General features: G+C 52.3%; 1 protein-coding gene across 2 annotated transcripts in view; it reads left to right on the top strand.

Annotated features, from left to right (window-relative positions):
* The first annotated feature begins 8,993 nt into the window (after nucleotides 1-8,993).
* The window catches only part of LOC142906759 (uncharacterized), a 28,404-nt gene continuing 25,229 nt past the window's right edge, over nucleotides 8,994-12,168 (top strand). For both annotated transcript variants that reach the window (XM_076055189.1, XM_076055188.1), the window contains exon 1: nucleotides 8,994-9,100. In XM_076055189.1, coding sequence (XP_075911304.1) covers nucleotides 9,046-9,100 — 55 coding nt within the window. In that variant the 5' untranslated portion in view covers nucleotides 8,994-9,045. The remainder of the gene's footprint in view (nucleotides 9,101-12,168) is intronic.

The raw sequence follows: 12,168 nt of genomic DNA, 5'->3' as shown, positions 1-12,168 counted from the left end.
ATTGAAGTCTATGGGCGCCTTTAACATTGGAGTCCACGGGAGCCTTTAACATTGGAGTCTATGGGAGCCTTTAACATTGAAGTCTATGGGAGCTTTTAACATTGAAGTCTATGGAAGCCTTTAACATTAAAGTCTATGGTCGCCTTTAACATTGAAGTATATGGGAGCCTTTAACATTGAAGTCTATGGGCGCCTTTAACATTGAAGTATATGGGAGCCTTTAACATTGAAGTCTATGGGCGCCTTTAATATTGAAGTCTATGAGAGCCTTTAACATTGAAGTCTATGAGAGCCTTTAACATTGAAGTCTATGGGAGCCTTTAACATGGAAGTCTACGGGAGCCTTTACCATTGAAGTCTATGGGCGCCTTTAATATTGAAGTCTATGAGAGCCTTTAACTTTGAAGTCTATGGGAGCCTTTAACATTGAAGTATATGGGAGCCTTTAACATTGAAGTCTAGGGGAGCCTTTAACATTGGATTCTATGGGCGCCTTTAACATTGGAGTCTATGGGCGCCTTTAACATTGAAGTCTATGGGAGCCTTTAACATCGAAGTATAATGGAGCCTTTAACATTGAAGTCTATGGGAGCCTTTAACATTGAAGTATATGGGAGCCTTTAACATTGGAGTCTATGGGAGCCTTTAACATTGAAGTCTATGGGAGCCTTTAACATTGAAGTCTATGGGAGCCTTTAACATTGGAGTCTATGGGAGCCTTTAACATTGAAGTCTATGGGAGCCTTTAACATTGGAGTCTATGGGCGCCTTTAACATTGAAGTCTATGGGAGCCTTGAACATTGAAGTCTATGGGAGCCTTTAACATTGAAGTCTATGGGAGCCTTTAACATTGAAGTCTATGGGCGCCTTTAACATTGAAGTCTATGGGAGCCTTTAACATTGAAGTCTATGGGAGCTTTTAACATTGGAGTCTTTGGGCGCCTTTAACATTGGAGTCTATGGGCGCCTTTAACATTGAAGTCTATGGGAGCCTTTAACATTGAAGTCTATGGGAGCCTTTAACATTGAAGTATATGGGAGCCTTTAACATTGGAGTATATGGGCGCTTTTAACATTGGAGTCTATGGGCGCCTTTAACATTGAAGTATATGGGAGCCTTTAACATTGAAGTCTGTGGGAGCCTTTAACATTGAAGTATATGGGAGCCTTTAACATTGAAGTCTACGGGAGCCTTTAACATTGGAGTCTATGGGAGCCTTTAACATCGAAGTCTACGGGAGCCTTTAACATTGAAGTCTACGGGAGCCTTTAACATTGGAGTCTATGGGAGCCTTTAACATCGAAGTCTACGGGAGCCTTTAACATTGAAGTCTACGGGAGCCTTTAACATTGGAGTCTATGGGAGCCTTTAACATTGAAGTCTATGGGCGCCTTTAACATTTAAGTGGAGTTTGAAGGTGCAGCTTCACCCCCCCCCCCAATAAACTGCAGTCATGGACTCGTCCACGAGAGGGCATCTCGCGTGCCGTGCACGGCAGCGACATCGGCAGGGCCAGGCTCGAGGCCAATGCGCTCGGCAGCGCCCAGCCCAACGAGGGTCCCCACACTTAGCAGGGTAGTGGGGGGCCCTTACAACTGTGGGATGGTTGGTGGTGGTGGTGAAGGGCCCTACCAACTATGGGATGGGGGGGTTTTGGGCCATACCAACTGTGGGATGGTTGGTGGTGGTGAAGGACCCTACCAACTATGGGATGGGGGGGGGGGGATCCCTTTCAACTATGGGAAGGGGGGGGGGTGGTTGGTCATACCAACTGTGGGATGGGGTGGGGGGCATACCAACTGTGGGATGGGGTGGGGGGTATACCAACTGTGGGATGGGGTGGGGGGCATACCAACTATGGGATGGGGGGATCCCTTCCAACTATGGGAAGGGGGGGTGGTGGGCCATATCAACTGTGGGATAGGGTGGGGGGCATACCAGCTATGGGAAGGGGGGGGCATACTAACTATGAGAAGGGGGGGGAGTGGTGGGCCATACCAACTGTGGGATGGGGTGGGGGGCATACCAACTGTGGGATGGGGTGGTGGGCCATACCAACTATGGGAAGGGGTGGGGGGCATACCAACTATGGGATGGGGTGGTGGGCCATACCAACTATGGGAAGGGGTGGGGGGCATAACAACTATGGGATGGGGTGGTGGGCCATACCAACTATGGGAAGGGGGGGAGTGGTGGGCCATACCAACTGTGGGATGGGTGGAGGGCATACCAACTATGGGATGGGGTGGTGGGCCATACCAACTATGGGAAGGGGGGGGAGTGGTGGGCCATACCAACTGTGGGATGGGGTGGTGGGCCATACCAACTGTGGGATGGGGTGGTGGGCCATACCAACTGTGGGATGGGGTGGTGGGCCATACCAACTGTGGGATGGGGTGGGGGGCATACCAACTATGGGAAGGGGGGGGGGTGGTGGGCCATACCAACTGTGGGATGGGGTGGTGGGCCATACCAACTGTGGGAAGGGGGGGTGGTGGGCCATACCAACTATCGGATGGGTGGGTGGTGGGCCATACCAACTGTGGGATGGGGTGGGGGGCATACCAGCTATGGGAAGGGGGGGATGGTGGGCCATACCAACTATGAGAAGGGGGGTGGTGGGTCATACCAACTGTGGGATGGGGTGAGGGCCATACCAACTGTGGGATGGGGTGGTGGGCCTTACCAACTATGGGATGGGTGGGTGGTGGGCCATACCAACTATCGGATGTGGGGGGGGGGGGTGGCCGGCCCTACCAACTATGGGATGGGGGGGCATACCAACTGTGGGATTGGGGGGGAGTGTGGGCCATACCAACTGTGGAATTGTGGGGGGGGGGGGGAGTGTGGGCCATACCAACTGTGGGATGGGCCCTATTTTTTTTTATTTCAGCTTTACTTAACCAGGCAAAAAAAAAAAAAAAACTCCCTTTAGGTTAAAAAGACAACATTTTTTTTTGCAACAGGGACCTGGAAAGAAATCAGCAAAAATAAATCACCGCGCGCACACACACACACGATACGACATAGTACAATCTCAAACATTAAAAACAACGGTCAATAAGATTTTATTCTATCAAGAGCTTTGTGACATCAGACAGTGATACCCTCCACTCCAGGGACGTGCGGTCAGGGGAGGCAGGGGGAGGCAGAGCCTCACCTGTCACACTCCAATGAAAAATAACTGTCACGAAAAGTAAAAAAAGAAAGAATAATCAAATGAAATAAATATTAACATTTTTGCCACTGATCTGTGTTATAAATGTCATTTCTGTACGATTCCAATCGTTTTTTAAGTCAAAATCGCCCAATTTGCGGAGCTCCGCTACAAATGACGAGAGGTGAGGCAGCGACGAGCTCAGCCTCCCCTCTGATTGCGCAACCCCTCAGTAACTTGATGGAGCGCGGGCAATAAGCGGGTGCCTGTTACTATCTCAGTACGTCAACCAATGTGATGTTTGTAGACCCCTTAATTTCATGTCCTCGTCTTCCATACTCCAGGTTAACTTATTTCACGTACTACGTGTATAAAGATGTTTAGGCCCGCCGCTCTCGTCATGAAACTGCAATGAAAAAGCACCGGGGGAGGCAGCTATCACATCTGCCTCACCGAGGGGGGACGTGTCTAACACGCCCCCTTCAGTGAGGCCACGCCCCCTTATTGAGGCCACGCCCCCTCAGTGAGGCCACGCCCCGCGCCCCCCTTCAGTGTGTGAATCTGGCTCTGACACGAGGCTGTGCCTCCCCAGCCAATGACCTCACCGCACGTCACTGGTCGACTCTCCAGTTTTAAAATCGTTCGTAATTCATTGCAGGCCCAAGGGGCATGGTCGGAAAATTAAAAATTCTCCCCATCTTAGGCCTTGCCCCAGGAACTGGCAATGATAGCACCGACTGAGAACGGAGGCTGTGTGGATTGCGATGTTTTTGATTGCTGTGGTGTTACATGTTCTTTACGTAGTTTATTGTTTAAAAAATTCGGTCACAGTTGCCATGATCACTGTTACATTGCATTTATGGCTTTATTTTGGTGATTTCTAAAAGTTTTTTGGCTTGGCCATGTTTTTGTTTATTGTAGTACGGAGTTAGACTGATGGCCTTAATACAATTCTAGATTTGAAGCTTTCGTGACTGCAAGGATCCACACTCTTTGGTTCTATTCGGTAAAGTCACGTAGTAGGTGAAAAATAAAACAACAAAAATCACGACGTTTCGGCCACAACACAAGCGGCCTTCATCAGGTGAAGGGACCAGGCTGTCTCGAGGACAGCGCTGGAGTGAAGACAGACCGGTCCCTTCACCTGATGAAGGCCGCTTGTGTTGTGGCCGAAATGTCGTGATTTTTGTTGTTTTATTTTTCACCTACGTGACTTTACCGGATAGAACCAAAGAGTATGGCCTTAATCAGTTTAACATGTAGGCTTTCGCGACCAATATTATTCATAATAAAGGTTTTTGGGTTAGATCGCGTTTATTTATAAATGTGTCGTAACCCTCCACCACCCGACACGGCCAATCAGCAAAAAAAAAGTGTCACGTTGACAAAAGACAATTCACTACTTTAGCCCACCGGTGTGTTGAAGAGTGAATCCACAACATTTACAGTTTGAGTACGACGTTTCGCTGGTAAATACATCCAGCATCATCGGGCAATTCGCCAGAATGGTAAAGCCCTCGCTTGCTCCCGGTTTTATATAGAGCAGCAGGGTGACGTCATCATTTAACTCATATCAGGTGCAGTGATTAGACTTGTCTTGTGGTTGTTGTTGTTGTTTGACTTTGCATCCCACTGGGATTTTTTCACACAGCGTTGGTGGTGTACGGTGCTATTTCAGGAATAATTTGATGGGGTTTTTTCCCCATGGATTTTCTGTTTGCACAGTCAACACAAAGTCACTTTAAGACGGCCGCTTGTGTTGTGGCCGAAACGTCGTGAGAATTTTATCGTGTTATTTTATTATTTTATTCTCATTCTCTACGTGACCTTACCCAAAGAACCAAAGGATATCACTCTAAGATGTTTTTTTCTTGTTCATGTTTTAGATTTTTTTTGTTTGTTGCGGTTGCACCCGATTCAAGAGCCGAGTGGCTCACAGGGATATACCAACATAAATGAAACAACTATGAAACTAAACTATGCTGTGAACGAAGATGCGTAGGCGGGGGTAGGGCAAGTCACTGCCTTAGGGGCCGTCCATAAATGACGTCACGCACCTAGGGGAGGCGGGGTCAGACATTGGTGACGATTTGTGACGAGGAGGTGGTGGGGGGAGGGGGTTTGAGAAATGTGACGTCACATCAAAATTGCGCAACTTTATAAATAAATATGGACAACACGTTCCACTTAAATTTCGACTTAAAGCTTTCGTGACTGCAAGGATTCATCTGCTTTGGTTCTTTGGGTAAAGTCACCACCACGTAGAATGAGAATAAAAATAATAAAAATAACACGTTAAAATTCTCACGACGTTTCGGCCACAACTCAAGAGTACGGCCGCTTGCGTTTGTGGCCGAAACGTCGTGAGAATTTGATTGTGTTATTTTTTATTATTTTATTCTCAGTCTAAGTGGTGGTGACTTTACCGAAAGAGCCGAAGAAGACGTTCCGCTTTATTAAATAGACTTTTTTTTAAAAATAAATGTTTTCTCCTACAACATCAGAGTGCAGCGCCACGTTAAATACGCAACTACAAAGACAATAGTTTAAAGCGATTTGAAGCACGTTTTATTTTTTGGGGGGGGGGGGCAGAGCTTTGTGACGTCATATTTGAGGGGGGGGGGTCTGACTTTTTGGGACACATCCCCCCCATATTCAAATATGCTCAAAATGTTCCCCTCCCCTGCAATATATTGATATGAAATAGATTTCTGTTTATATGATTGTGGTTGTTACTTCATTAATCCCTCATCTCTCTAACCATTACATACAATGAAACAGGATGAGGTAAAATAAATAAATAAAAAACAGAGCAATGTAAATACAATAACACTCTATTCTTTGCTCTTTCGGTAAAAAGAGCTAAGAATATGAATTACTGCAGTCACGAAAGCTTTAAATAAAAATTACAATAACACCGTTTAGACCAGGGGTTGGCAAATTTTTTGACTCGCGGGTCACAATGGGTTCTAAAATTTGACAGAGGGGCCGGGCCATGGAACAGATGGACGGAGTGTTTGTGTGAACTAATAATAAATGACGTGTTAAAAATCATTACGTGAAATGATTTGGCCTTTAACAGGTGGCAAAGCATTTATTTGCAAGGCAATTGAACGAATTGCACGAACATGAACAATTCAAAAACACGTCGAAACTCCCGGTCAAAGTGCGCCATCTAATGGGGAAATTTGGGCATTACAGGAGAAAGGTAAAATGTAATTTAATAATATTTGTACAAGTTCGGCGGGCCGGATTAAAAAGCCCAACGGGCCGTGTACGGCCCGGGGGCCGTACTTTGCCCACGTCTGGTTTAGACGTTATTTTAAAACAAAAGTAAGAAATCCATCCCATGTGTTAGTGAATTTTTAAAAAAATATTCTAGGCAGGAAATGGCAGGAAATTCCTCTTCAAATTTAGATTTTTTTTTGGGGGGGGACCCCCTAAAATAATTTGGTCCCCCCCCAATGCTGACTTTATGGCTACGGACTTGGCACAGATCACTCGGTCCGCTGTGGCTTGGTCCCGCCTCTGGTAGCGCGCCCAAATATTTAGTGGCAAATATTTTTTCGTACCACTTTAGTGTGAACAACTTTAGCGTGAACGCGTAGTTCATTTTGATTCGTACGTTGATTTTCTTTTTTTTGTTGTCCGACTTTAAGTGAACGAAAACGACACAAATTCGCCCGTCTTCTCGTTGAAAAGAGGCACGTTTCAAAATATCGCTGACCTGGTCACGGAGGTGGGGGGTGGGGGTGACTTTGTGCTGCCACCCCCCCCCGGGACACCCCCCCCTTCCTCCCCTACCCCCTCGTTCTGTAATGGGCCCCGTTGAGTGGGAGGGGAGGGGGTCCAGGGTGGGTACAGGGGGGTACGGGGGTGGGAGGAGGGGGAGTGGGAGGAGTTAGAGGAGTGGGAGGCATTAGAGGAGTTAGAGGAGTGGGAGGAGTTAGAGGAGTGGGAGGAGTGAGAGGAGTGGGAGGAGTTAGAGGAGTTAGAGGAGTGGGGGGAGTGGGAGGAGTGGGAGGAGTGAGAGGAGTGAGAGGAGTGGGAGGAGTGGGAGGAGTTAGAGGAGTGGGAGGAGTTAGAGGAGTGGGAGGAGTTAGAGGAGTGGGAGGAGTGGGAGGAGTGAGAGGAGTTAGAGGAGTGAGAGGAGTGAGAGGAGTGGGAGGAGTGAGAGGAGTGGGAGGAGTGGGAGGAGTGGGAGGAGTTAGAGGAGTGGGAGGAGTTAGAGGAGTGGGAGGAGTTAGAGGAGTGGGAGGAGTTAGAGGAGTGGGAGGAGTGGGAGGAGTGAGAGGAGTTAGATGAGTGAGAGGAGTGAGAGGAGTGGGAGGAGTGAGAGGAGTGGGAGGAGTTAGAGGAGTGAGAGGAGTGGGAGGAGTGGGAGGAGCTAGAGGAGTGAGAGGAGTGAGAGAAGTGGGAGGAGTGAGAGGAGTGGGAGGAGTGAGAGGAGTGAGAGGAGTGGGAGGAGTGAGAGGAGTGGGAGGAGTGAGAGGAGTGAGAGGAGTGGGAGGAGTGAGAGGAGTGAGAGGAGTGGGAGGAGTGGGAGGAGTGGGAGGAGTGAGAGGAGTGAGAGAAGTGGGAGGAGTGAGAGGAGTGAGAGGAGTGGGAGGAGTGAGAGGAGTGGGAGGAGTGAGAGGAGTGGGAGGAGTGAGAGGAGTGAGAGGAGTGGGAGGAGTGAGAGGAGTGAGAGGAGTGGGAGGAGTGGGAGGAGTGGGAGGAGTGAGATGAGTGGGAGGAGTGGCGAGTGTAGGGGCGGGCCCGTGTGAGTGGGGAGTGAGGAGGGAGCGAGGGGGGGAGATTGAGGAGGGAGCGAGGGGCGGAGCGAGGGGGGGGAGTGAGGGGGGAGTGAGGCAGGGGGAGGGGGGAGCGAGGGGGGGGGGAGCGAGGGAGGGGGAGCGAGGGGGGGGAGCGAGGGGGGGGAGCGAGGGGAGGGAGCGAGGCAGGGGGAAGTGAGGGGGAGGGGGGTGTGAGGGGGAGGGGGGTGTGAGGGGGAGTGAGGCAGGGGGGAGCGAGGGGGGGGCGTGAGGGGGGGGCAAGGGAGGGAGTGAGGCAGGGGGAGGGGGGAGAGAGGGAGGGAGTGAGGGGGGGCAGGGGAGGGAGTGAGGCAGGGGGAGGGGGGAGCGAGGGGGGGAGTGAGGTGGGGGGAGGGGGGAGTGAGGGGGGAGTGAGGGGGGGGAGTGAGGGGGGGCAGGGGAGGGAGTGAGGCAGGGGGAGGGGGGAGCGAGGGGGGGGAGTGAGGGGGGGCAGGGGAGGGAGTGAGGCAGGGGGAGGGGGGAGCGAGGGGGGGAGTGAGGTGGGGGGAGGGGGGTGTGAGGGGGAGTGAGTCAAGGGGGGAGCGAGGCAGGGGGAGGCGAGGGGGAGGGAACGAGGGGGGGGGGAGTGATGGGGGGGGAGTGAGGCAGGGGGAGGCAGGGGGAGGGGGGAGTGAGGGGGAGGAGCGAGGGGAGGGAGTGAGGCAGGGGGAGGGGGTTGTGAGGGTGGGGGGTGATGCAGGGAGGGGCTTGTGAGGGGGAGGAGCGAGGGTGGGTGGTGATGCAGGGGGAGGAGCGAGGGGGGAGGAGCGAGGGTGGGGGGTGATGCAGGGGGAGGAGCGAGGGTGCGAGGGGGGAGGAGCGAGGGTGGGGGGTGATGCAGGGGGGAGGAGCTTGTGAAGGGGTTGTGAGGGGGAGGAGCGAGGGTGGGGAGTGATGCAGGGAGGGGGTTGTGAGGGTGGGTAGTAAGGCAGGGGGAGGAGCGAGGGTGCGAGGGGGGGAGGAGCGAGGGTGCGAGGGGGGGAGGAGCGAGGGGAGGGAGGGGGGAGGAGCCAGTGTGGGGGGGGGGGTGATGCAGGGGGCGGGGCTTATGAGGGGGTTGTGAGGGGGGAGGCCTCCGCCCCCTGTGCCCGCCATGGCGTCTCGCGTGAAGCGGCGTCGAAAGAGCGACAGGCCTCAGCGGATCTTAGGTGCGTCCCCGTGTCTCTGCTGCGGCTGTCCAGGCCCCCTTTGTCTCTCTGTCTCGCTCGCCTGTCTCCACCACCCCCTCATCGCGTGTCTCTCTCCGTGCGTCTCCGTGTGTCCCCCGTCCCGTGCCTCCGTTCTCATTGTCTAGTGAAGGCCCGAGCGGCCATGGCGGCCGTGGGCTGAGGGAGGCCACAGAGGCCGCCTTTGTCTCTCGTCGCCTTCGTCTGTCTCCTCTCAGTGTCTCTGTGTGTCTCAGTGTCTTCTCTCAGTGTCTCTGTGTCTCTCAGTGTCTCCTCTCAGTGTCTCCGTGTGTCTCTCAGTGTCTCTGTGTCTCTCAGTGTCTCCTCTCAGTGTCTCTCAGTGTCTCTGTGTGTCTCTGTGTCTCTCGTCGCCTTCGTCTGTCTCCTCTCAGTGTCTCTGTGTGTCTCGTCGCCTTCGTCTGTCTCCTCTCAGTGTCTCTGTGTGTCTCTCAGTGTCTCCGTGTGTCTCTCAGTGTCTCGGTGTGTCTCTCAGTGTCTCTCAGTGTCTCTGTGTGTCTCTCAGTGTCTCTGTGTGTCTCTCAGTGTCTCCTCTCAGTGTCTCCTCTCAGTGTCTCCTCTCAGTGTCTCCGTGTCTCTCAGTGTCTCCTCTCAGTGTCTCTGTGTCTCTCAGTGTCTCCTCTCAGTGTCTCTCGTCGCCTTCGTCTGTCTCCTCTCAGTGTCTCCGTGTGTCTCCGTGTGTCTCCGTGTGTCTCTCAGTGTCTCCGTGTGTCTCTGTGTGTCTCTCAGTGTCTCTGTGTGTCTCTCAGTATCTCCGTGTGTCTCTCAGTGTCTCTCAGTGTCTCAGTGTCTCCGTGTGTCTCTCAGTGTCTCCGTGTGTCTCTCAGTGTCTCTCAGTGTCTCTGTGTCTCCGTGTGTCTCTCAGTGTCTCCGTGTGTCTCTCAGTGTCTCTGTGTGTCTCTGTGTGTCTCTCAGTGTCTCCGTGTGTCTCTCAGTGTCTCCGTGTGTCTCTCAGTGTCTCTCAGTGTCTCTGTGTGTCTCTCAGTGTCTCTGTGTGTCTCTGTGTGTCTCCGTGTGTCTCTCAGTGTCTCCGTGTGTCTCTGCGTGTCTCTGTGTGTCTCCGTGTGTCTCCGTGTGTCTCTCAGTGTCTCTGTGTGTCTCTCAGTGTATCTCAGTGTATCTGTGTCTCTCAGTGTCTCCGTGTGTCTCCGTGTGTCTCTCAGTGTCTCCGTGTGTCTCTCAGTGTCTCCTCTAAGTGTCTCTGTGTGTCTCCGTGTGTCTCTCAGTGTCTCTCAGTGTCTCCGTGTGTCTCCGTGTGTCTCTCAGTGTCTCCCAGTGTATCTCAGTGTCTCTGTGTGTCTCTGTGTGTCTCTCAGTGTCTCCCAGTGTATCTCAGTGTCTCCGTGTGTCTCCGTGTGTCTCTCAGTGTCTCCTCTCAGTGTCTCTGTGTGTCTCCGTGTGTCTCTCAGTGTCTCTCAGTGTCTCCGTGTGTCTCCGTGTGTCTCTCAGTGTCTCTCAGTGTCTCCGTGTGTCTCCGTGTGTCTCTCAGTGTCTCCGTGTGTCTCTCAGTGTCTCTGTGTGTCTCTGTGTGTCTCTCAGTGTCTCCGTGTGTCTCTCAGTGTCTCTCAGTGTCTCTGTGTCTCTCAGTGTCTCCGTGTGTCTCTCAGTGTCTCCGTGTGTCTCCGTGTGTCTCTCGTCGCCTTCGTCTGTCTCCTCTCAGTGTCTCCGTGTGTCTCCGTGTGTCTCTCAGTGTCTCCGTGTGTCTCTCAGTGTCTCTCAGTGTCTCTGTGTGTCTCTGTGTGTCTCTCAGTGTCTCTGTGTGTCTCCGTGTGTCTCTCAGTGTCTTTGTGTGTCTCTCAGTGTCTCTGTGTGTCTCTCAGTGTCTCCTCTCAGTGTCTCCTCTCAGTGTCTGTCTCTCAGTGTCTCTGTGTGTCTCTCGTCGCCTTCGTCTGTCTCCTCTCAGTGTCTCCGTGTGTCTCCGTGTGTCTCTCAGTGTCTCTCAGTGTCTCCGTGTGTCTCCGTGTGTCTCTGTGTGTCTCTCAGTGTCTCCTCTCAGTGTCTCCGTGTGTCTCTCAGTGTCTCCGTGTGTCTCCGTGTGTCTCTCAGTGTCTCTCAGTGTCTCCGTGTGTCTCCGTGTGTCTCGCAGTGTCTCTCAGTGTCTCCGTGTGTCTCTCAGTGTCTCCGTGTGTCTCTCAGTGTCTCTCAGTGTCTCCGTGTGTCTGTGTCTCTCAGTGTCTCTGTGTCTCTCAGTGTCTCAGTGTCTCCTTTCAGTGTCTCCGTGTGTCTCCGTGTGTCTCTCAGTGTCTCTGTGTCTCTCAGTGTCTCCGTGTGTCTCTCAGTGTATCTCAGTTTATCTGTGTCTCTCAGTGTCTCTGTGTCTCTCGTCGCCTTCGTCTGTCTCCTCTCAGTGTCTCCGTGTGTCTCTCAGTGTCTCTCAGTGTCTCTGTGTGTCTCCCAGTGTCTCTCAGTGTCTCTGTGTGTCTCCGTGTGTCTCGCGTCGCCTTCGTCTGTCTCCTCTCAGTGTCTCCGTGTGTCTCCGTGTGTCTCCGTGTGTCTCTCAGTGTCTCCGTGTGTCTCCGTGTGTCTCTCAGTGTCTCTCAGTGTCTCCGTGTGTCTCTCAGTGTCTCTCAGTGTCTCTCAGTGTCTCCGTGTGTCTCTCAGTGTCTCTCAGTGTCTCTCAGTGTCTCCGTGTGTCTCTCAGTGTATCTCAGTGTATCTGTGTCTCTCAGTGTCTCTGTGTCTCTCAGTGTCTCCGTGTGTCTCTCAGTGTCTCCGTGTGTCTCTGTGTCTCTCAGTGTCTCCGTGTGTCTCTCAGTGTCTCTCAGTGTCTCTGTGTGTCTCTCAGTGTATCTCTGTGTCTCTCAGTGTCTCCGTGTGTCTCTCAGTGTCTCCGTGTGTCTGTGTCTCTCAGTGTCTCCGTGTGTCTCTCAGTGTCTCTCAGTGTCTCTCAGTGTCTCCGTGTGTCTCCGTGTGTCTCTCAGTGTCTCTCAGTGTCTCTGTGTGTCTCTCAGTGTATCTCAGTGTCTCTGTGTGTCTCTCAATGTCTCCGTGTGTCTCCGTGTGTCTCTCAGTGTCTCCGTGTGTCTCTGTTT

This window comes from Petromyzon marinus, chromosome 70, assembly GCF_048934315.1.
Source record: "Petromyzon marinus isolate PM22_M1 ecotype Great Lakes invasive population chromosome 70, UKy_Petmar_22M1.pri1.0, whole genome shotgun sequence".
Lineage (NCBI taxonomy): Eukaryota > Metazoa > Chordata > Hyperoartia > Petromyzontiformes > Petromyzontidae > Petromyzon > Petromyzon marinus.
This window is presented reverse-complemented; position numbering and strand designations above follow the sequence as displayed.